The sequence below is a fragment of the Belonocnema kinseyi genome, chromosome 9 (assembly GCF_010883055.1).
Source record: "Belonocnema kinseyi isolate 2016_QV_RU_SX_M_011 chromosome 9, B_treatae_v1, whole genome shotgun sequence".
NCBI lineage: Eukaryota > Metazoa > Arthropoda > Insecta > Hymenoptera > Cynipidae > Belonocnema > Belonocnema kinseyi.
In genome coordinates, this window is record NC_046665.1 from 14667293 (window position 1) to 14689704 (window position 22412).

At 32.8% G+C, this 22412-nt stretch overlaps 1 protein-coding gene across 1 annotated transcript in view; it reads right to left on the reverse strand.

Annotated features, from left to right (window-relative positions):
• The window catches only part of LOC117180207 (uracil phosphoribosyltransferase homolog), a 100452-nt gene that overhangs the window by 14870 nt on the left and 63170 nt on the right, over positions 1-22412 (reverse strand). Inside the window, exons 3-4 of the mRNA XM_033372591.1 lie at positions 19867-20016; positions 19280-19424 (exon numbers count right to left, since the gene is read on the reverse strand). Of these exons, the coding sequence (XP_033228482.1) occupies positions 19280-19424; positions 19867-20016 (295 nt within the window). The remainder of the gene's footprint in view (positions 1-19279; positions 19425-19866; positions 20017-22412) is intronic.

Here is a 22412-nt window from a genome sequence, read left to right on the forward strand (position 1 = left end):
TTTCCATTAATTATACCATCAGCTCCGATTTTAAATACTACGAAATTGTCTGTTAAATATATTACATACCCTACCGAAAAGAACCTTTGAGTATATACTAAAACTTCTTTAGGTCCAAGAATCTCAGAGAAATTCTCCGTAGGCACTCAGGTAGATATTTTAAAGGTCCATGAAGCTCTTTTAAATGGTCTGAAGGCTTTAAAATATCCTTTCCGGAATTGAAATAAGAATACGATCATAAATAACAAGTAGAGAGGCTATCTCAATAGAATAGCCGACACTCAAGGGTCCTTTGTTAAGCTTTCGGATTAAAATTTAGAAGTAGATTTTTTTAATTTCATTGTTAACAGCCTAAAACATAATAATTCGGAATCTATGGGTTTCGATGACTTCAGATATCTAACTTTTTTTTAATGCTTAAAATTGGAATTAATAGAACGCTTCTCGTAAATGTAATGAGATACGCCAAAAAAGACAACATTTTTTAATTCAACTAGAAAATTGTATATCAGTATATAAGTTATAATTATAAATAAGTATAGTGAGAAAATTCATCAATTAAAAAAAAGTGTTAATAATTTGAAGAGAAATTTAAAAAGGGAGAGCGGATTAGCCGCGACCAACTACTGTAAATAACTCTGCCAGCCCGGTACGTGACGAATACAAAAGGAACAATATATTACCGTCGCACCACCCTACACAGGATGTTCCACTACATACACACTAAAAAAAATAAAATTACTGAAACCAACGAAAGAAGTTTCATTGGTTTATTTTCCTTGTGACAAGGATTTAATTACTTCAGTTGAATCAATATTATCAACGGGCAAAAGAGACAAGCCTTGACTAAAAAAATTATTGATTCTGTGACCTTTTTTTAATACAAATAAATATTTCTTTTCAATATATGAATGCTCGGGGAACATAGGGGACTAACCCTAATTCTGAAAATTTTGCAGCAAAAAGGAAAAACTGAATCATTTGTTATTTACGCGTAATTTTTTGTAATCTTTAACAAAACTAAATGTAAATATTATTATTTACAACATATCAACGTTTCAGAGCAATATTTGTAATATTTCTCTAACTGCGGTCTCTTAAAGTTTTCGGGGGGGGGGGGGGGTTGAAATGTCCAAAATATCGGGAAACACTATTTCAAATTTCGAAAAGGGCCTCTGGGGGTAAGCATGTAACAGTTTCCCCTGCAAGCCTCAGGTACACATTGATGATATAGCTAGGTACCCATGAGATATGAGATCTCTTCAAGACTTGACCTTTAAGTCCAATTTTTTTAGAAGCCTTGAAGGGGGAAATAAAAATAACAAGGTTGTTTTACTTGAAAACAGCTAGGCCGATTTCAATGAAAAAGTTTGGCTGGCTAATTAACTAGACTTTCAGTTTTCGACTCTGAAAGAGTGTACCAAAGGCCAATCTAATAAATAATTTTTTTTAACTTTTCATACTCACAGACAGACATGCAGAAATGTTGGAATCTGAAAAAATGTGTACGTTCGAGAGATTTATTCCAAAATCTGTTTGAGTTGGCAACATTTTTTTAATTTTTGAAAAAGTATTTTTTAAAATAACACTAAAAAAATTTGTTAGAATATATCATCGCGTAGACAGCCCTAAAATTTGTTTGCACATAGATTTTGGAATGTATCTCTCGAAAGTAACCTGACATTTTTACATAATGCTCAGAGAAATTGTACTGTCCACGTTTTGAGAACCTCTTAACTTGAAGAATAAGCTTTCACGAGTGTGTCTGCCTTTATGTCTGCCAATGCCGAAAACTAAAGATTAAGTTCGTTAGTCAGCTGTTATGGATAAAAATTCAAAAAGATCAAGCATTTTCAAAATTTTTGAGACCACTTTTTTTAACCTTGGGAAATTCTATTTACGACTGTTCTTAGTACTCGGAAACTCGAAACAGAGAACAAAATCGAAAAAGAACAAAAACGCTGCTTTGCAAGATACTATATAGGACACGTAGCTGTTGTTTTATTCGTAAAAAAACATTAAAAATTAAAAAATTAAAATTTTGGACAGACGAAACATGCTACGAAAAAAAATGAATGGACAAAACTCTCTCATACAAAAAAAGTGACAAATTTGTAACTAATAATATATAATAGAGTGCTTCGTTTTTGTTTTAATAAAAAAAATTAATTTTTTAAAATACGACAGAAATTAATTTGTTAGAATAACTTTAAACATAAAAAGTTACAAAATTTTAAAACGACCCGAGGGACGAAACAAAAAATAAGAATTTAATACATTTGATATAAAAGTTTTGAATGTAATGTATAAAAGTTCACATTTTGCCCAAAATCGAGTGTGAAGCACGAGACAAATGACGGAAATGCATTTGTTGAGGCTGAAGGAGCTTTAACAAAAGTATCCACAATCATCAAAGTATATTAGTCGACGTTTCGACTTTTAATTTTTAAAAGTATGTGCCCAAATGTTCCCGCGCAACATGTAGATTTTTTTTATTTCACCATTTTTTTTACTCATAATTTTCTTTCAGATTTTCCTTATTCTTCTCCTTGACAATTTTCCTGATAGACTACGCAACATATATTTTTTCATTGAAATCGGATTAGCGGTCTTCTTTAAGTAAAACCATTTTTTTATTTCCTCAGGGATACTCTTAGATGCTTACCCCTAGAGGCCCTTTTCCAAATTTCAGAGAGGGTTGCCACTTATTTCGGACAGGTTAAAAGGCGGCAAACCTGGTGACTTAGTTAGGCGGAGACTCAAGTTTTCTTTTGGCGTTGATTTCATCCTTATTCTAGATGGGCTAGAATCTAACCGAAAATATTTACTTTCGAAAGGGCTCTTCCAGGGTTTCGGACCGGGTGGGTTGGGTGTTGGGCAACCCTAATGCTTTAGATTAGGATCTTTCAGTACTATATTTTAAACTTTTGTTCATCCTTATTCTCAATGGGCTGGAAACCGACCGAGAAATAGTACCGGAAGTGACCTTTTTCTGGGCATCTGGGCAGGATGAGGTTAGGCAACCATACCAAACCTGCTTCAGCTGAATCTCAGTGCAATCCGTGGATATGTTCAATAATCAATTGTGTACGAACGAAAAAAAGAGGAACACTCACGCACGTCATTTGTTGACGAACAACTGGCTCTTGTATGTAGTTTTCAGTGTAAAATAAGCCCAAGAACGTGTTCATACTGTACATACCTTCTTTTAGAACCGGCATATGGCACCACAGAATAGTATTTTTTTTTAAAAAAGCTCACAGGTTTACCAAAAAATCCAATTTCTTTACTTTCTTAAAAAACAGGATCCGTAGGGCAGATAGGACAATGCAAAAAGCCAAAAAGAGTACGTTTTTCCAATTATGTGGGTTAACCCCTTATATTTCCCGACCATTTATATGTAGAAATTATTAAGTCAAGGAAATGATTCGTTGGGAGCTAAGAAAATCGTTTCTTTGCATCTGCTTTTCACACCCTAGCACAATTAAAAATTAAAAATATTGACCTATTTCTTTGGAAGAAGCCGTCGTTTGAATAAAGAATCTGCAATTAGTTCCAGAAAACATTTGCTTGATCACAGAAAATAAATTTTTTAAACTACTAGATTTTTTTCATTTTGTTAAAATGAGTATTTTTGAATTTAAAATTTTTGCATATTTGTTTCAATTATACGTGTAATTTAGCGGGGGGAAAATAAAAAAGAACTGAATAATTCTGAATAAATATTTCTTACCCTAGTAAGTTTCTGATAGGCAACATTCAGTAGTTCAAAGCAAATTCCGCTACGTGCTGCACAGCATGTTATCTTACGATAAAAATTAGTTTTCAATCTAAATTAGCCACAAATTTTCACAATATTTGCAAGAAAAATATGTGATGAGCTAGGTACGTCACCTAATACTACTATGCTTTCTGTGTTCTCAGCATCAGTAGTGACTCTACTTGAAATATTTTAGGAAGTTTTGTTTACCCGTAAATTTATAAAAAAATACTACATTAATATTTCCTGATTTTGAAACTCATCTTCCAATTAAAAGAAGCCTTTAATTCAGTCAATGGATTGAAATTTGTTTGCTTTATGTTACGTCATGTTCTTTTTCTTAGTTTAATACTTCGCTGACTGAAATAAATATTTATATGCAATAATAATTTTATTCTTTGGGTTTACACAAAAATTTTTTAAAGAAGTTTAGTTTGGGCACGAAAAAGCTTTAAAGTTCGGCCTGATTCACCAATGGGGAGCAAAAATGTTAGCGTTAACATAGTGTGTGCCATTTGGCGATACAATTCAGCTACTGTATGAGGTACTTCCCTGCCGAGTCTTCTTTCTGCCATTAATACTGAATATTTACGAAACACAGAAAAACTTGGTTTCCTAAAAATGTGTTAGCAAGCCCAAGATAACTTAACACTCATCAACATTTCGAACTTAAATTGTAACAAAACCAACCAGAAAAACAACATAAAATTTGTACTACTTTCTTGAAATTCCATTGCATATCAGTGATATAACATTAAACATCAGTTAAACTTTCACTGAAAATAATCAGTAAAATTCAATCGGTAAAAAAAATTTTACTGACTGCGTCAGTAAATATTATACTAAAATGATGAAACGTAGATGAGAAAAAACCCTTATGAGTCTATAATTTAAACAGAAACAAATCCGTCAAAATCAGGCAAATTTGATTGATTTTTTTTGGTCAAAAGATGCTATCGAAAAAGCTTTCTTGACATAAACTTCATTCAGACAACAAGAAGTAGTGTATTAATTCCCAACAATTTATGGAGGTTTGAATATCATTGTCAATTCTGTGATTTTTAGCCATTTTTTAAAAATAGGTGAACTTTTGTCGTTAAAAGGGATACTCTTCAATATATTCCTTGAAAGACAAACTACCCAGGAAATGTTTAAAATAAAAATTTAAATTATGCGAACGGAAGTAAAGGAGTATTTTCTTAAAGTAAGCAGAAGTTTCACTAATTCGTAATTTAGCTGAAATTTAGCCCTTCTTACAAAATATATAAGTGTTTGAGGTCAAAGTGAAACATTGCATATTGTATTACTTGGTGGAAAGACTAAAATAAAATTTTAAACATAAATTGCAATTATGCCACCGCATGTAGTTCATTACTTGTCGATAATCAGGAAAAGTGTAAATCATTTCTAACGTCTGTGACATTCATTAATTTTTTTAAACTAAGAAAGAGTTTGTCTTTAAAGTCAAACCTTGTCTGTAATATTAATTGATGTAAGAACTACCGTTATCCGGGGCGAATCGCTGCAGTGTTTCAGAAATTTTCACAGATTTTTGTAAGAAAAAAAATTGTCAACAAATGTTTTAAGGTAATAGGTAGTTCTAGCGATTCACATCACGATGTCGCGAATCGCTACTTTTAAAATTTTCGACTTATTTAAAGCCTATACCAATTTTCGCCATGTTGTGACAAAGCATAAATACATGTACGTGTATCCTACACTAAAACGAATACAAAACTAAATTGAATAAAGCAACAAAAAAATAATAATGAGAAAAAAGAGAATTAGCTGTAACATAAGAACATAAGCTATATTTAATATTTACATTGTTTAGTGATTATTGACTATATGACTATATAAGTAATAAAAAATCACTGTACTGATATGTTGTTAACGTTATTCGTCGATTTCAGTGTTTTTTAAAAATATATTCATTAAGTATTTCAGTTGTAGAGATTCGACCCGAAATCTATGGATTTAGATTATTTATGTATAACTTAAATACGAAATGCGAAAAAACCCTGTCTGAGAAGGATTTCATTTCACTCTTATAGGGGGGAAAGGGAGCTCCAATAATCAATAGTTTCGTTATTTTGGAATTATTTCTTTACGAGCTACATATGAAATTTTGGGTAGTCTACCTAGCATAATAAATCATTATAATTTTAATTAAATAAAAAAGTAATTATTTACTTGAATAAAGGCTGTGAAAAGATTTGCCTCCCGAGCGGCATCACTCGGAGGACAAGGAACTAATTTTTCTGAATTCAAATCTTTGGTTTACGTGGCAGTATCGAGCTGGTAGGGGGGGGGGGCGCAAGTTATTACGCGTTATTTCGCGAAGCAACTAATAAACTTACAGTTTAATTAAAAGTTTTAACTAATACGGTCTTTTTTCACGGCCTTTTTACAAATAAGATTTTTTTTCATGAGTAAGGTATCTTTTCACGGCGCTTATAGGAATAAGGTTTTTCTCAGCATTTACCGAAATATATTTTTTGTCGTAGCCTTTTACTGAGATGCGTTCTTTTTCACGATGTTTTGAAACAATCTATTTTTTTCACAGCGACCTAATGAACAATTTATTTTTCATGGCGTCTTTCAAAAAGGTTTTTCTTCATAGCTTTATTTTACAGGTTTATTTTTCATAAGCACCGGCGATATATGATCTGTTTCAATAACTAGGTGACAGTAAATACAGAGTACATTACTATGGAGATTTTATATAAATTTTTAAAGGTCTTTGAAATGATAAATGTAATATTATATTACCTTTAGTTGTAAAGCGTTGAATTTACAGACGGTAAAGTTGCAATATATTAAAAAAGAAACGGCATTTTTTGGGTGACAATTTTATATTAATGTTGAAACTGAATATTGGTTGTTTTGATTACGTCCACAGGATGAACCCAAATAAAACTTTTTTTGATATAAAGCCACAAACTTGGCCCAGTATTTATGTAGCATCTACGTACATTACAATAAGTAAGGATGTTGGAGCGGATACAGTATAGAATATATGTGACCTGCGCCGAAGAAAGGGGGCTTACTGAAAAGTGAGATTTTTCAGGGCGAGCGGTTGAAGTCGACGCGAAATACGTGACTTTTAGGAGAGAGGGAAGCCTCACGAAATCTTCCCTTTCCACTTACCAGTACATTCTTGAAAGAGATACGTGATTTTTTTCGATGGTTTCATTAAGAAGAGCAGCTCAGGAACTATCGAAAGGTGTAAAAACCTCGATTTCAATTTTTTTAGAGTAAGCCCCCTTTCTTCGGCGCACGTCACATATATAAATAATATATATAATATATCCTGTACATATAATATATACAAGATGCAATATATGTCTTATACCATTTGTTGTATATCTCTCATTAAATCCTTATCCTCTTTCTCTCCCGTTACACTGTCAACTCTCAGGCCCTTTATCATTACATTTGTTTCCCTCTGCATTCTTTGCTCCCCATCTATTTATATTTCCATCTGTATTAATCGCCTATGAAGTCTCTCATTCTCTACATGCATGATCATCCAACCTTCTTTTGCTTCCTCGCTAGAATTACCTCAGCCATTATTTGCTAAACCCTGGATTCTAATTTAATTACTGTTTCTTCTATAACTTTCATCTTCCTATTGCCTGTTCCTAGATCTGCTGCGCTTACCTTAAAATCCCCCTCGGTCGGCTACTCGTAACGCTCTTTCCCACGAATTCCACAGCTTGAAACCCCACTCGCTTTGTCTTCCCGCTTGTCCTGTATTGGCTCATCTTGCTTATAATGCTCTTCTATTTGAGCCAGGGTGGCCATTTTGGTGATTTTAACACAAATCTAGTATTTTTCAAGGGCCCACTGTGTTTTTTTCAGGCATTGTGTTATTATTATTTAAAAAAAAAACATTTCTGTGTTGAAATGTTGTCACAGGCTTGTACTGCCCAACATGTCGAAGGCATTTTTGGTTAGAGATGAATTTTTATTTGATTATTTTTGCTCGGAGCTGTCCCGGTATATATCATCAGTCACGGGCGCATTTTTATAATGCAATCAAGTGATCTGATGAGAGCAGTGTTCCCAGACATATTGGACAAATCCTGGTTTTACCCCATCATTGACGGACTGGGTTACAGTCAAGTACACGATGGGGGAACCTACACCTTAAGGTGGGTTGCGAACCACCAGAACCTCGGTAAAAGTACTTTGAAAAATTTCCAGAGGTACCAGCTCAGGGATCGAACCCCGGACCTCTGAGGTGAAGTCCGAGTGTCTAACCAACTGAGCCACCGAGGCTCTTTAAGTAAAAACATTTCTGTGTTGAAATGTTGTCACAGGCTTATACTGCCCAATATTTCGAAGGCATTTTTGGATAGAGTTGGATTTTTATTTCATCATTTTGCACGGGGCTGTCCCGGTATATATCATCAGTCACGGACGCATTTTTATAATGCAATCAAGTGATCTGATGAGAGCAGTCTGCCCAGACATATTGGACAAAGCCTGGTTTCTACACCATCATTGACGGCCTGCGTTGCAGTCAAGTACACGATGGGGGGACCTACAGCTTAAGGTGGGTTCCGAACCACCAGAACCTCAGTAAAGATACATGGAAAAATGTCTAGAGGTACCGGCTCAGGGATCGAACCCCGGACCTCTGAGGTGAAGTCCGAGTGTCTAACCAACTGAGCCACTTAGCCACTTATTATTGTTATTATTATTATTATCATTGTGTTTTTATTAAACTTTTACTCGAGTGAACCCGGTGATACATCACAGCCACGGACTAAATCAAGTGACTGATGAGATTAGAACGATATAACTTAATTCAAATAATTTAATACGATGGTTGAAACCCTCTGCGATGATGTTGTAGGTATACAATTACGAGCGGCCACGAGCGTTGGAGGTGACAACAGTCACCTCTGGATGCTTTCTTAGAGCTACCATCTGCCACTCCACAGGTTTTTAGTCGCTGGCTTCCTGATGATCAAGAAAGTTTCTTACAATGCGACAGGTGTTTAATAAAACCGCCTTCTGAGCTGCTGCCAATACCCTACTGACTCCTAAATGTTCAAGATGTTCAGTGCATCTTGCGTGCACATTGCCTGTACCCGAAATCACAATGGGATGAATGGATGCATGATTCACATTCCTCCATATGGTCTTTACTTCCTGCCTTAACTCGCTATACTTGTGGATCTTGATTGTATAGGTTGACCACAAATTTCGGTTCAGCGGACAAGTAATGTAGATGATGTAGACTTCCACCTTTTGTTTCTCGCATCACGATGTCAGGTCGATTGGCCCGGATCTAATGATCCGTTTTGATAGTAACATCCCAATATAAGATGTAATCTTCGCTTTCTAAAACGGGCATTGGAATGTATCTATAGATGGGCACCCATTCTTTTAAGAGTCCTAGGTTTAGGGCAAGTTGTTGATGTATAATGCCCGTTACATCATTATGTCTGTGCGTATATTCTCTTTGAGCCATGACGCGACTTCACTTTGATCTAACGTGTTGGGGTTCTCGCCATGGATGGCTTTCTGCCTCCATTATATTTCTAATTCCTCTACTGTTTCTGCCCTGATATTCAAGGCCCCATCTGAGGACAAATTTGGGGGGGGGGGGGGGGGGGGATTCAAGATCCGCTTGACAGATGGTTCTGTAAAGCAAAACATTTCGTTTGCTGTTAAAATAGTCTCGTAACTGTATTACTTGTGACTCACATAGTTTTTTGACATCTACAACGCCCCTACCCCCTAAATGTCGTGGTAGAACTACCCTTTCAATCGCTGAATTTCTGTGGTGCATTCGGTGCTTCGTCATTTCTACGCAAAGAATTCTGTTTAACTTTTCAAGGTTAGACCATTTTATGAGCCCGAAGGAGTACGTGAGGACAGGGATGGCATATGATTCATTATCATTATCTTATTATTATCGTTTATTATTTATTATTATTATTTATTATTATTATTAATTATTTATTATAATAATAAGAAACATTTCTGTATCGAAATGTTGTCACAGGCTTATACTGTCCAACATGTCGAAGGAATTTTTGATTAGAGTTGGATTTTTTATTTGATCATTTTTGCATGGGGCTGTCCCGGTATATATAATCAGTCACGGACGCATTTTTATAATGCAATCAAGTGATCTGATGAGAGCAGTCTGCCCAGACATTTTGGACAAATCCTGGTTTTTACCCCATCTTTGACGGACTGGGTTGCAGTCAACTACACCATGGGGGAACCTACAGCTTAAGGTGGGTTCCGAAACACCAGAACCTCGGTAAAGGTACATTGAAAAATATCTAGAGGTACCGACTCAGGGATCGAACCCCGGACCTCTGAGGTGAAGTCCGAGTGTCTAACCAACTGATTATTATTATTATTATTATTATTATTATTATTATTATTACAGCATTAGGCCATTTCCCTTTCGAGGTAGGCGTGACTCGATCGGTGGGTAAGGGAGTAATGTGAGGAAGGGATATAAAATTTTTAGATTTATCTAGAATTCTCGTAATATTTATTTAAATAACACATTTGTTCCCCAACACTGCTCCGATCCAGATTTCTGATCAATCTCTCTAGCAATCACCCCAAGTGTAGATCCACACAAAATCGTCATGTGAGGTTTCCCACTTGGGTCCATTAGTATCCAAAGTCTTTTGTTTCAGGCGTCATTCACTCTACTGACACTCTTTTTATTAACTATTTGTCGCCATATTTTTCTATCCTGACATACTACTCTAGCTTCTTTTATGTCTATGCATTTTTTCATGCAGACTCTCTTGTTTCTGTGGCTTCTCATGTCTCTCCTAACTAGGGCCTCATTCACACATTCTAGTCATTCTTTCCGCGGTCTGCCTCTGGACACGCTGCCATTTACTTTACCTTGATAAACTTGTTTGGTTAGCCGTTCATTTGGCACCACATTCTTGGAGAATTATTTCGATACTCACTTTGTCCATCAGAGTTTTCCCGCATTTTATGCGCAAGAATCTCATGTTAATTGCATTAACTTTACTCTCTTTTTCTTGATAGGTCCATGTCTCGCTACCGTATAGTACAGTTGGTACAAATATAGAGTTATGTATTGCCATTTTAGCATTATTTGATATTTTTTTACTTCTGATACGGGGTCCTGCTCTACCAATAACCTTCTTGCTTTCGTTTATGCGTCTATCTACTCCTCCTCTATCTGCCCGTTCCTAGTAAATAATCTACTAAGGTACACGAACTTATAAACTTTTTCAATTCTTTCATCATTTAGTACAATATTGCATAGCATTTTCTCACTGTTTCCTTTGAACACCATAGTTTTTGTTTTATATGCATTAATTTTGAGGCCCATGCTTTTAATGCTTGCATTCAATTTATTCAACATTCTTTGCAAGTCTTCGATGGACTCTGCCATAACAACCTTATCATCTGCGAACGCTAACCCACGTACCCTTACTGTTTGGAGATCCACACCCTCTTCGTCCAAAAGAGCCATTCTTAAACACTTGTTCACAAATAATATAAATAAACATGAAGAGATAACGCATCCTTGTCTAACTCCTTGAATGATATCGAAACAATCACTTAAATTTCCATTTACCCTTACACTTGCTTTACTACCCGTATATATTGTTTTTATAGCTTGTAGGAGCCATCGATTGACTCCGTACTCTTACAGGACTTCCTAAAGTTTACTTCCATCTGCCTTGTCAAAAGCTTTTTCTAGGTCAACAAATGCACAGAAAACTTTCCTTCCTACTCTCAAACTTTTTTCTGTGATTTGCCTTTAGCTAAATATTTGATCCGTATATGACCTTCCTGGCATAAACCCACTTTGGACTTCCCAAATCTTTTCTTCTGTTATTTTCATTACCCTACGAATAATTATTTTTGAGTAGATTTTGCTAACAGTACTTAAAAATCTAATTCCTCTGTAATTATTGCAGTCACTTTTATCTCCCTTTCTATTGTATATTGGTACGATAATCGCTTTTTTCCAATCGTCTGGAACGTCTCCTATCTCGAAACATAAATTTATCAATTCGCACGGTCAGTGCGGTATGTACTTGCCACCGTGTTTAAGCATTTCAACGTTAATACAGTCTACCCCGGCAGCCTTACCATTTTTTAAGTCCTTAATTATATTCCTAACCTCAGGGACACAGACTTTCTCAATTGAGTTGTCTAACACATCGTGTTCAACATCGCAGTTGTGGTGTCCTATAGCTTCATCTCCAAATTTCCCCCTAAAATAGTCTCTGAAAGCCTATAGTATCCCGTCTGCATCACATAGCATCTCCCCATTACTATTTCTTAGGTTGACAAATTCTGTACTTTTATTTCTCTTTTTGTGTCTGTGATCATTTATACGTCTATTTCTTTCCTCATTGCTAAAATCTACGATGTTCAAAGTTCTCCTGTACGCTTCTTTCTTTGCTTTTTGGGCAGCGTGAATTTCATCATTCCACCACGCATCACCAGACATTCTTCCTACAACCGCGGTACCACACACTTCGATCGCACACCTAACAATGATATCCCGGAACATTCTCCATGCGCCCTCTATATCTTTATTTTTTATAAGCTCCTCCCACGTTGTCCTATCTATGCTTTCGATTATCTCATTCTTTCCCCACGTGCGCAAATATTTATTGTGTCGTTTAAAGTGTCCCAGAAGACGTCTTTTACTTACCTGGGATCACTGTCAACCGACGTATAGCACGTTATGATAAATAATCTTCTGATTCCTACTTTAATTCTTGCCCAAAGCCATCTGGGATATACAAAATCATGGTCTTCGAGATGCTGTTTCGCTCTTTTATTTAAAGTCAGACCTACTCCTTGCCTAACATGTGATTCCCCGTTTACTCCTGACAATATTTTTAATCCGCCATTCAATAAGTCGTTTTCTATGTCTTTAGTTTCGCAGCCCTTCTTCTTTGTTTCAGGCACACATAAAACATCTAGTTTATTTACATGCATAGTTTCTCGCAATTCTTTTACCTTGAGATCATTCACTCCCCTAGCATTCCAACCACCCAGTCTCCATTCGTCGCCTGAAACTTGACCTTCGCATTTACCGTGTGCATGCCTTTTGTCAACTTAAGTTCCAGCCCCTTCCGAGGCTATTTTCTCGTTTACATTATTCATTGTTTATATTATACGGCAAACCACCACCTCTATGCTATACATTTATTTTGTGAGTTGAAATCATGTCCAAGTTAAGTAGAAATTCGTCATATGGCGGAGATTGTAGTTGTAAAGTCAGTCATTTATTGTTTATTTAAGGTTTATATATTTGAATTCATGAAAAAAAGAGAGAACCCCCTCACAGCGAACAAAAACGTCCGCGTTGTTTGTAGATTATAGGTTTGAAATTTCTTTCTCATCCAAAAATGGTAATAAAAGGATATAAATTACTTATTTTTAAGTCGGTTTTCGGGTTTTCTAATATCTGCATAACAAAACACAATTTTAAAAAGAATAAATACTCTAAATTTAGAATTTTCTATATGGGTTTTTCCCATTCTCGAGATACACGTCCAATAACTCTGAAGTCTTTTTGAAACTGAATTAAAGGACAAGGGTAAAAGCACATGTGAGAGATGGTTTACAATTACGTCACATTCCCTGTGACCTAAAAATGCTTACAAAGGACGTTTTAAGAAAAAGATCTTCAAATTTCTTTCAAGATGATTAAAATTTTCTAAATAAATCGTCTCTAAAGAGTTTGATTTGATAAAACTTTAGGCATTTCTAGAAAGATAGGCCAATTTTACAAGAGTAAGAACAGTTTAATTTTGAACTTTCAACCAAATACGCAAATAAGATAATTGGTTCATGAAATAAATAAATAGAAACAGGTCACTTAAGAAAAACTTTATAATTATAGAAACTTATAATTGTCTATTAGTATTGCTTTTTACTTTTTTTAAATATTATATTTACTTTAAATATTTGTTTACAGAGTTAATTAAAAAATTGCCAAGTATTTGAATTTTGGTTACGAAAAATTTGATATGGGATGAAAAGCTTTAAAATAATTGTAGAAGTGATTTTTATTCGCACTTTTTATAAACCAAAAACAATTATAATTTTTATAAGCGATTTTTTGCAAAAATTTAGAATTTGTGATTTTTTCTATTTCGGCTTTTCCTTTATCATCTGAATTAATATAGAGATTCCTAAAAATAATATAAATTTGATGATATTTGTTAAAATAAAACAGTTGTTGATTTTCTAAACAAATGAAAGAAGTAAATATAAAAATTTGGCCTCGAAAATAATTTTTTTTCCACTGCAGCTGGGTCACATTTTTGTAAAAGAGATTTTCATTCTCTGTATCTATTTACTATGGCCAATAAACAATTGCTATTATTCAATTCCAAGTATCACGGAACTTTCATGTATTAAAAAAATTTTCTAAATTTTATCGAACCAAATTTTTGTTATCTGGAAATACTGCCAATTATTGTGAGAATAATTGGCAGTAACCATTTTTGTGAAAAATTTACAATTTTGATTGTTATCAACAATTCTTCTTGTCCAATTTCGCGATCTAAAACCTTCTAGTTCTTACTTCTTGGTTAGCTTTTTATTGTTTATATTTTTGGTTCAGAATCATCTAGTCGATCGCGTGCGTTGGCATCCTATCGTTAGGACGCCTCGATATGAATTTATGAATAAATTCTTTAAAATAACATAATTTCAATTATACTTATTGTTAAACTGCAACAAGTGATAATCTTGTAAAGAAGTTAAATTAATTAATTCAAAGCTTTAGCACATTGACCTGGAAAATAATTTTTTCACTAAAACTGCTTTAAATGTTTGTGAGAAGAATTTGCAATCACTATTTTCCTTAAAAACTAACAACGAGCAATTGTTATAAAAAAGTTTTATCGATATATTTAAATTACGTATTTTTGTAAGTTTAGATTCCTCTAAATCCTTTCAGATACTTCAGATATTGTGGGAAATGATACATATATCATTATATTTGTTAATTTCATAGGCAATCGAAATAAATAAAAGTCTTGGAATATTTCTTTAGAAAAATCGGCTTTTGTCAATCTATAGATAGTTTTCTTTGAATGGCAGGAGTATATTAATTGCAGAATTAATATACCTTTTAGCTTTAGGTAACAAATAAATGGATGTGGCAGACCAAAAAGCCAAAGTTATATATTTTCCAATTTTCCAATCGTTATATTTTAACAAATATAATCGAACCTATGTTTTTTTTTCGAAATATCTACATCAGTTCAGTTAACGAAGAAAAATCCTAAATTGAAAAGCCACAAATTTCCAGATGAGAACCAATTTTTTTTGACAAAAATTAGAATATTTTCTAAATACGTCTCATAACAATAAGAGGGTCATTCGTAACGTGCAATTTTAGATGCGTTTCAGGGGTCTGCCTCGTGAGTTTCACGAGGGTGGAGGAGGGTCTCGCGAGAGAGCACACATAGCTAACATTGAGCTTCAATTCTGTTTTTTAATTTTGAAGATTGAACAAAATATAAACAGAACTTTTCCAAAAACCGGCTCTGGTCAGCAAAACAGTATAATATTTAGATGTCATATACAAAAAATCAGACGAAAATGTTCAAAATTTCGGCTGAACAATGGCATCCCGTTTTCTATCTCTACTAAATCTCCTTAAGTGATTTAATTCTCCAAGCTTCAATTTTTCCTGTTAGTTCTGTTTCAAATTATGTAGCAGCAATTCTAACAAGGATTGAAAAAAGTAACTTCAGGGTGGCGATTCAGCGGACGATCTCAAACTCCCTGACATTTTCCGGTTTTTACCGGTCCAATGTTTAGACTTCCCCGATCTACTAAAAGTAACATATTCATATTTGCCATTAAACACAAACATTTATTTTAGTTTAATTAGTTTTCTTCTAGGCATACTTTAACATAACAGAGAAAAAATGGAAAATAAATCAAATAAAATGGGAATGGCGAGAAAAACTGAAAAGATTAACTTCTTTGTTAATAAAAATGTTACGTTGTTAATAAAGGCGTAATTTTATCTTTTACTTGCTTAATTGCGAGAATACAGAATAAAAAAAAAACTTTGTCCAAACTAAGCTTCGCAGTATGACATACTACCGGCTGTTCTATAGGCGGTATAGCACCCTGTATATTTGAAGGCGGGTATTGTCGTTGAAAGTGAAAGCTTAAAAGGAAAGTTGAGGAGTAAGCGACCATAAATGTATAAGTCGATTTATCGTTTTTGCTGATATATTAATAAAGACAATACGGACTTCAAAATATTAATACAGACATATAAACTTTTAGAGAAGTTCAGAATTATTAAGCTCATTGCAATTGTACTAAAAAAATTTAAAAACTTTATTGTTTTCGAAAACAAATGAAATATTACTCTATTTCGAAGTACATAATGCTAATAAGTGAAATATCTTTTTGATACCTAGGATCCAGATTTTTGATCAATTCTTATACATTTTTGCTTTTTCATTTATTTTTGGATTACAACTTAATGTGCGAATTGCCTGCAAAAATGATTCGTATACATTCAAGATTATTTTCTCATTTAATAAAATGTTTCCTTTAGTCTTAAGAAATTGTGAAGTGAATCGTGTGAGAGAGGTTGATTCGCATTAGTTCCTTTTCGGTGCAATATGGTAAACACTCAATGAATGACTTGTAACACTTTGGCCAATATTCCGATTAAAAAGAGTTACAAATGATAAACAGGACTTCTATTATTCTTGTAAAATACAATGTTTTTTAAATAAAAATTACGTACGAAATTTTGTTTTCTTAAATATAACTGTGACGGACGAATTTCGTATGTCCGAAATTAAGTGTTCTATCATCACGTCACAATCAGTCGATTATATCAAATATAGTAGTGTAAGATCCATATGCTTCCCGCGACCAAACTAGATTTATCCTGTAAACTACAAGCTCTCAATAAATTAAATAACGGTGAGTACCAAAACATTACGACAATATCAATTCTCTAATGTCGACCGATGTTTGTATTGATCTTCGAAGTACGTTAGTCTACCTATGCTCCACTCCTATCAATATAATTGTGATTTTGATAGATTCAACTTCTAACGTGTAAATGAGTATTGTATCAGTCCCGGCTTCTGGTTTGTGATTTGACTCAACTTTATTATTGGAATTTATAATTCCGAATAAAAAAACGAGGGAAATCCTGAATTAATTGCAGGCAAGTGACAAATGAAGTAAAAGTAGGACAATGTCATGTGATGCAATCTCATGGTCGCAGGTTTAATCAAAACAATAAACAACAAAATAAGCCATTCAAAGTGGAAATCTTGAATTTCAAACTTTTCAAATTGAAATTTAAAATTTTCTCAATTGAAAAATTGTGTATACAAACGCTCAATAATTTACACTATAAAATGGAAGGTACTAACACTTCTTACTTTAACAATGTTAAATGAAATGCCAATAAACTGTGAAATGTAGAACTTTTATAAATTATATAGTTCAAAAATTCAGATTGACTTCCAAAAATATAAATCCACGTTAACATTTTCAATACTCTAAATTAAAGAATCAAGCAATGAACTTTAAAATTTTTCAAAATTATATTATTTTAAGTAACTTTAAGCTAGACACATTAAAATTGAAAAATCATTTGTTTTTTTAAATTAACAGTTCTTAAATTGGAAGTTAAATTATTTTTATTTTAAATAGTTTAAGCATCCTTAAACAGCTTTCAAATTTTATTTTAAAATCTTGAGAAATCTAGAAGTGGTTTAAAATATTTCCGAATTTTAAAGAATTAAAACATTTTTTCGAAACTTTTAAATATATTTTAAAATGACTTAAATTTTTTCAACAACTTTTAGAAAGTCCTGTAAATTAAAAAAAAATCCTTAAAATGTCAATTTATAAATAACAATAGAACACTTATTATTTGTAGAAAAAATTCGAATAATTTTAAGAGATATTTAGAAGTTTTAAAAAGATTTAAATTAAATTTAGAACTTGAATAGATTTCAAATAATTTAAACGAAATTTATGTACCGAAAAAATTTGGCTATTCATACCGAAATTTTGGTGCAAATACCCAAAGTCGAATTTAAAACAAAATGTAGATTTTTGCAGATTCCAAACAAAAAATTTAGAAGCTAACAATTTTACTTACAAATTAAACATTTTTTATATAGAACAATTAAAATTGTAACTTTAAAAGTTTAAAACCTCTTCGAAATTCTAGAGATTCAAAGCTTTCTATGTAAAACAATTTAGTTTCAATTTGTTTTCTTTTTAATATTTGGTTTAAATTCACTCGTCTTAAATGAACCGTGAAATATTTCTAAACATTAAATATTTAATATTTTTCTAGATTATAAGATTTCATATTAAATGGGTTGAAAATTAAATAATTTAGACGGAAAAATATTTTCAATTTAAGAAAAACCTTTAATTACGACTATATTATTATAGTTATTTTCAGGTTGAAGATAGTTTTAAAAGTTTTAAAGGCACGTTTACATTTTTAATGGCAAACAAAATTAATAGAAACAATATATTAATAAATTTATTTATTAAATTTAATATAAAAAAAATATAAAACAAGACCTAAAACTTGGAACTTAATATATTTTATTGATGAATCATTAAAATTTTTATTTAAAACAAAAATGATCGGAATAAATGATACATTAATTTCAATTCTTATTGAGATTTTTGAATTTAAACAGTTAGAATCTGGAAATTCTTAAATTTTGAACGGTTCTAGAATCGTTTTGTCAAATCAATTATCGTTCAGATTTTTATACTTACAGTACAGATCCATTTAAAATATTATTTATTTATATTTACACCTGATAAAGTAAAACTGTTTTTATCAAGAATTTTCAACTTCAAATGCTACTAATTTTTAAATGTTTAAATCTTAAAGACTGTAATTTAGTTATTCAAGAAAATTGTTCAAATCGAACTTGGTCAGATTTTTCTCTGAAAATTCGTCAAATTCCCGGTCAAGAGATCAATTCACTGCCATTTCACGGTTTTTCCCGGTCTCAGTAAATTTCCGGTTATTTCACGGTTTCCCGGTTCAGCTCCACCCTATATCTGAAGCCTACGTGGTGAGAAAATTCTGCTATCTTTCTACTTTTGAATGACGTGTGAGACTTTTCAATTATTGAGTAGTACTTCATCCATTTTCCATTTCGCAATCTGCCAGAAAAAAAGATAACATCCACAATTTGAGATTCAGCTGAACCAGTAGAACCCTGGGCATGCTATTCTTTTGGGGAAATTAAATTGTTTTGTGAGATTGAAAAATCGTAAATAGGCCAAATACCAGTCCACCGTTGCAAAAATGATATTCAAGCTTGAAAAGCAAAAAGATACATCTACATATTTCAACTCTGAGTGTGACGTAATGATAGAATATTCAATATATAGAGCATGAGCTTATATAAATGTTTATTAAAACGGACGTATTCACTTCTGGTTGCTTACTCCTGAGTTGAAAAGTTATTTTTTAATACGAACTCATTATGGGGTACATTAACAAGACTTTTCTGTCAGATATGTCGTCTGGAAACTTCGCATAGACTACCCTAGCTTCGTGTGTATCCATGTCGCTCTCGACTAATATTTTGCCGATCCTTATACTACGACAGCAGTCTCGAAGACCCTAAAATAAACAAAAAAGATTAATGGACCTTATGGATTTTTAGAAGAGACGCCGAAGAAAGAGGACTTACTCTGAAAGGTGAGATTTTTCAGGGCGATCGGTCCAAGAAGACTCACAAAATTTTGCTTTTTCACCTACCACTACATTATGACGCATATAGTGGTGCCGTTGCCGCGTTTCACGGATGGGGTATAGATAAGATGCCTAGATGTAGTGATGAGTGGAGGAAGGTGTTTCACGGGATCTCGAGCTCTTAAGCGATAGCCAGATTTCTCGGGTACCTAATAACTTAATTATTAGTAATAATAAGTTAAGAAAAAATGTTTTGATGGTTTTATTAAAAAGAGAAACTCAAAAACTATCGAAGGATATAAAAACCTCGATTTAGATTTTTTTAGAGTGAGCCCCCTTTCATCGGCGCACGTCACATATAGTAATATACCTGCTCCATTGCCTCGCCGCTCCTCACTATAGAAACACCGCAATTTCCCTTTTGGTATTTCAGACCTTTGTATTCAGCGCCAGTTGGTGTGGTTATTACACATTTTGAAAAAGGTAACTGGTTCAAGCTTTCTTCAATCACCAATCTAATCTGTACGTAGCAATATATCAATGTTACAAGTATTACAGCAGTGAACAGTAGTCACTTTATTCTTAGAACTATAAGGTTCGTATCGTCTTTCCGTTAAATAATAATAATTATATTAGAGGCCGTTTAAGTATTATATATCGCATTAAGGCGGGAGGAGCTTAGTGTTACATCATAGCAAAAACCTTCAAAATCGTATGAAAACCGCGTTACATACGTGGATGGGGTGCATTACGTAACACTTGAATCATCTCTTATAAGAATATTAAGAGGGCTAGCGACACCCGTAGGAAGAATAATCATACAAAAGAGTACATAGAAAAGTGTGAAAAAATTGCCTGTAATAAAGTCAGCATCAAGGGACAGTCAGTCTGAGTCAGGCATTGTCTGAATATCGGTACCATTACGGCGGGGGGCAGGTCGTCGAGTGGACGGTTTTTGGTCTCACGCGACCTTCCCATTGTTTGAGATTAGACCTAGCAGAAAAATAATAAAAATTTTGTACAAGATTAATGAATTAAATTTTAATAGAAGACATTATCATCGACATATTATTAAGAGTAAATAAAAAAAAAAAGATTGAAAAAAATCGGATAATATTTTCAAGCCACATGGCAATAATCTAATAGTATTTCCATCGATAAAGATACCAAGTCGTAGAAAGTATATTTTTTCGGGTCTATCCGCGACCTGTCCGGGACAGGGAACCAATAATTGATTTCCTGTGAATTAAAAAAGGGTGCCTATCAGAGCCTGAGATTAACCTTGGAGTATTTACATTGATAAAGATACTAAGTTCAAGAAAGTATGTTTTGTCGTGTCTATCAGAGACCTATCCTGAACTTTGAACAAGAAATAAGAAATTTCGGCTGTAATATCAAAAAGCTCTAACTTTTTCGCTCTATACATCATTCGTATGAATGTATAACATTTCGTTAATCGTATTTACATTTATACATTAATTATTAACTTCGATTTTCACGTAGGTGTAATGTCATAAGCATATCCCCGAATATCAGTACAATGTTCACTAAAGTGACCCAAAAAACACTTTCGACGAAAGAAATTCCGCAATTCTTTATTTATTGAAATTCTAATATTAAAATTGGAAACTTGAAACTCCTATTATTTAATATCGGAAAATTTTGTATTTTCGAAAAATTGGATTGATACTTCAACGTTTGATCGAAAGTTGCCAAATTTGTAGAGATTAAAGAGGAATATCCATGGAATGAAAGCACATTAATAAACTTTATCCACCCCCCCCCCATAAATATGAAGCAAATATAAAAAACTACATTTTTACATACTATGGATTGTTAAGTACGTTTTAATTGTTTAAATAAATGTAACTTATACAATTATTTTTTATAAAAATTGTAAAAAATAATCGTATTTTCTGAATGAAATGTAATAATTAATCTTTCTTTGGATCTTTCATTTGTTAGAAAAACATTTTGTGACGATTTAAATAATGAATTGTTGTTTATTTTCAAAATTTCTAAAACCAAGCCATAGAGGTCCACTTTGATCTCAAATCGGTATCTTATGCTACTTACTGTTAAATTCTCATATAAATTCGATACTTTGCTTCTGAATTTTAACATATTCCTATTTGATTAAACAATTTTTATTTGCTCAAGTAGTTTTCTTTCGAAAACTTAAAACACAAAATAAAATCAAACACGTTTAATTATTTTTCTGAATGTATAGTGTATAGAAAGTATATATTACGGATCTTTGAATTGTTCAAACAAATTTAATTTGTTTAGGCAATTATTTTTCCAAAAAAATTCTTTAAATCTTATTTTCTCAATTAAACATAATAATGGATGATTTTCAGGAGTGGTGAATTCTACTGAAAACTTTATGTTATTGTTTAAACAATTAATTCTTGTTTACCTAAAAATTTCCTTCAATTTAAGTATGGGTGGTTTACATCTCTTCTGCTATTCTTTTTATATACTATAATAGAAATTTGTTAAACATTAGAAAAAAGTATGAAAGCTATGTAAGTATTCAACGATAAGTATCATAGGATACCAACATGAGAAAAAGGTGGATATTCATGGGTCGCTTATGAGAAATTAAAAAAAAACAATAACTAATTGATTAAATAATCAAATAATGTGTGTAAACAAATATACTAATCCAAAGAATAACCAACTATTACACTTCATTCAGAAAATATTATTATTTTGTACATTAAAAAAAAATTATTGGGAGAAATCACATTCACTTAGACAATTAAAAATTGTTTTAAAAATCATGGAGGATATTTAAATTGTGCATTAGTAATTATTTGCATTAAAAAATAAGGCAGAAAATGAAGAAAATGAACAATAATACGAAAAATGTAGTTTAAGGAATCATATTTGTGACGTTTTAGGGGGGGGGGG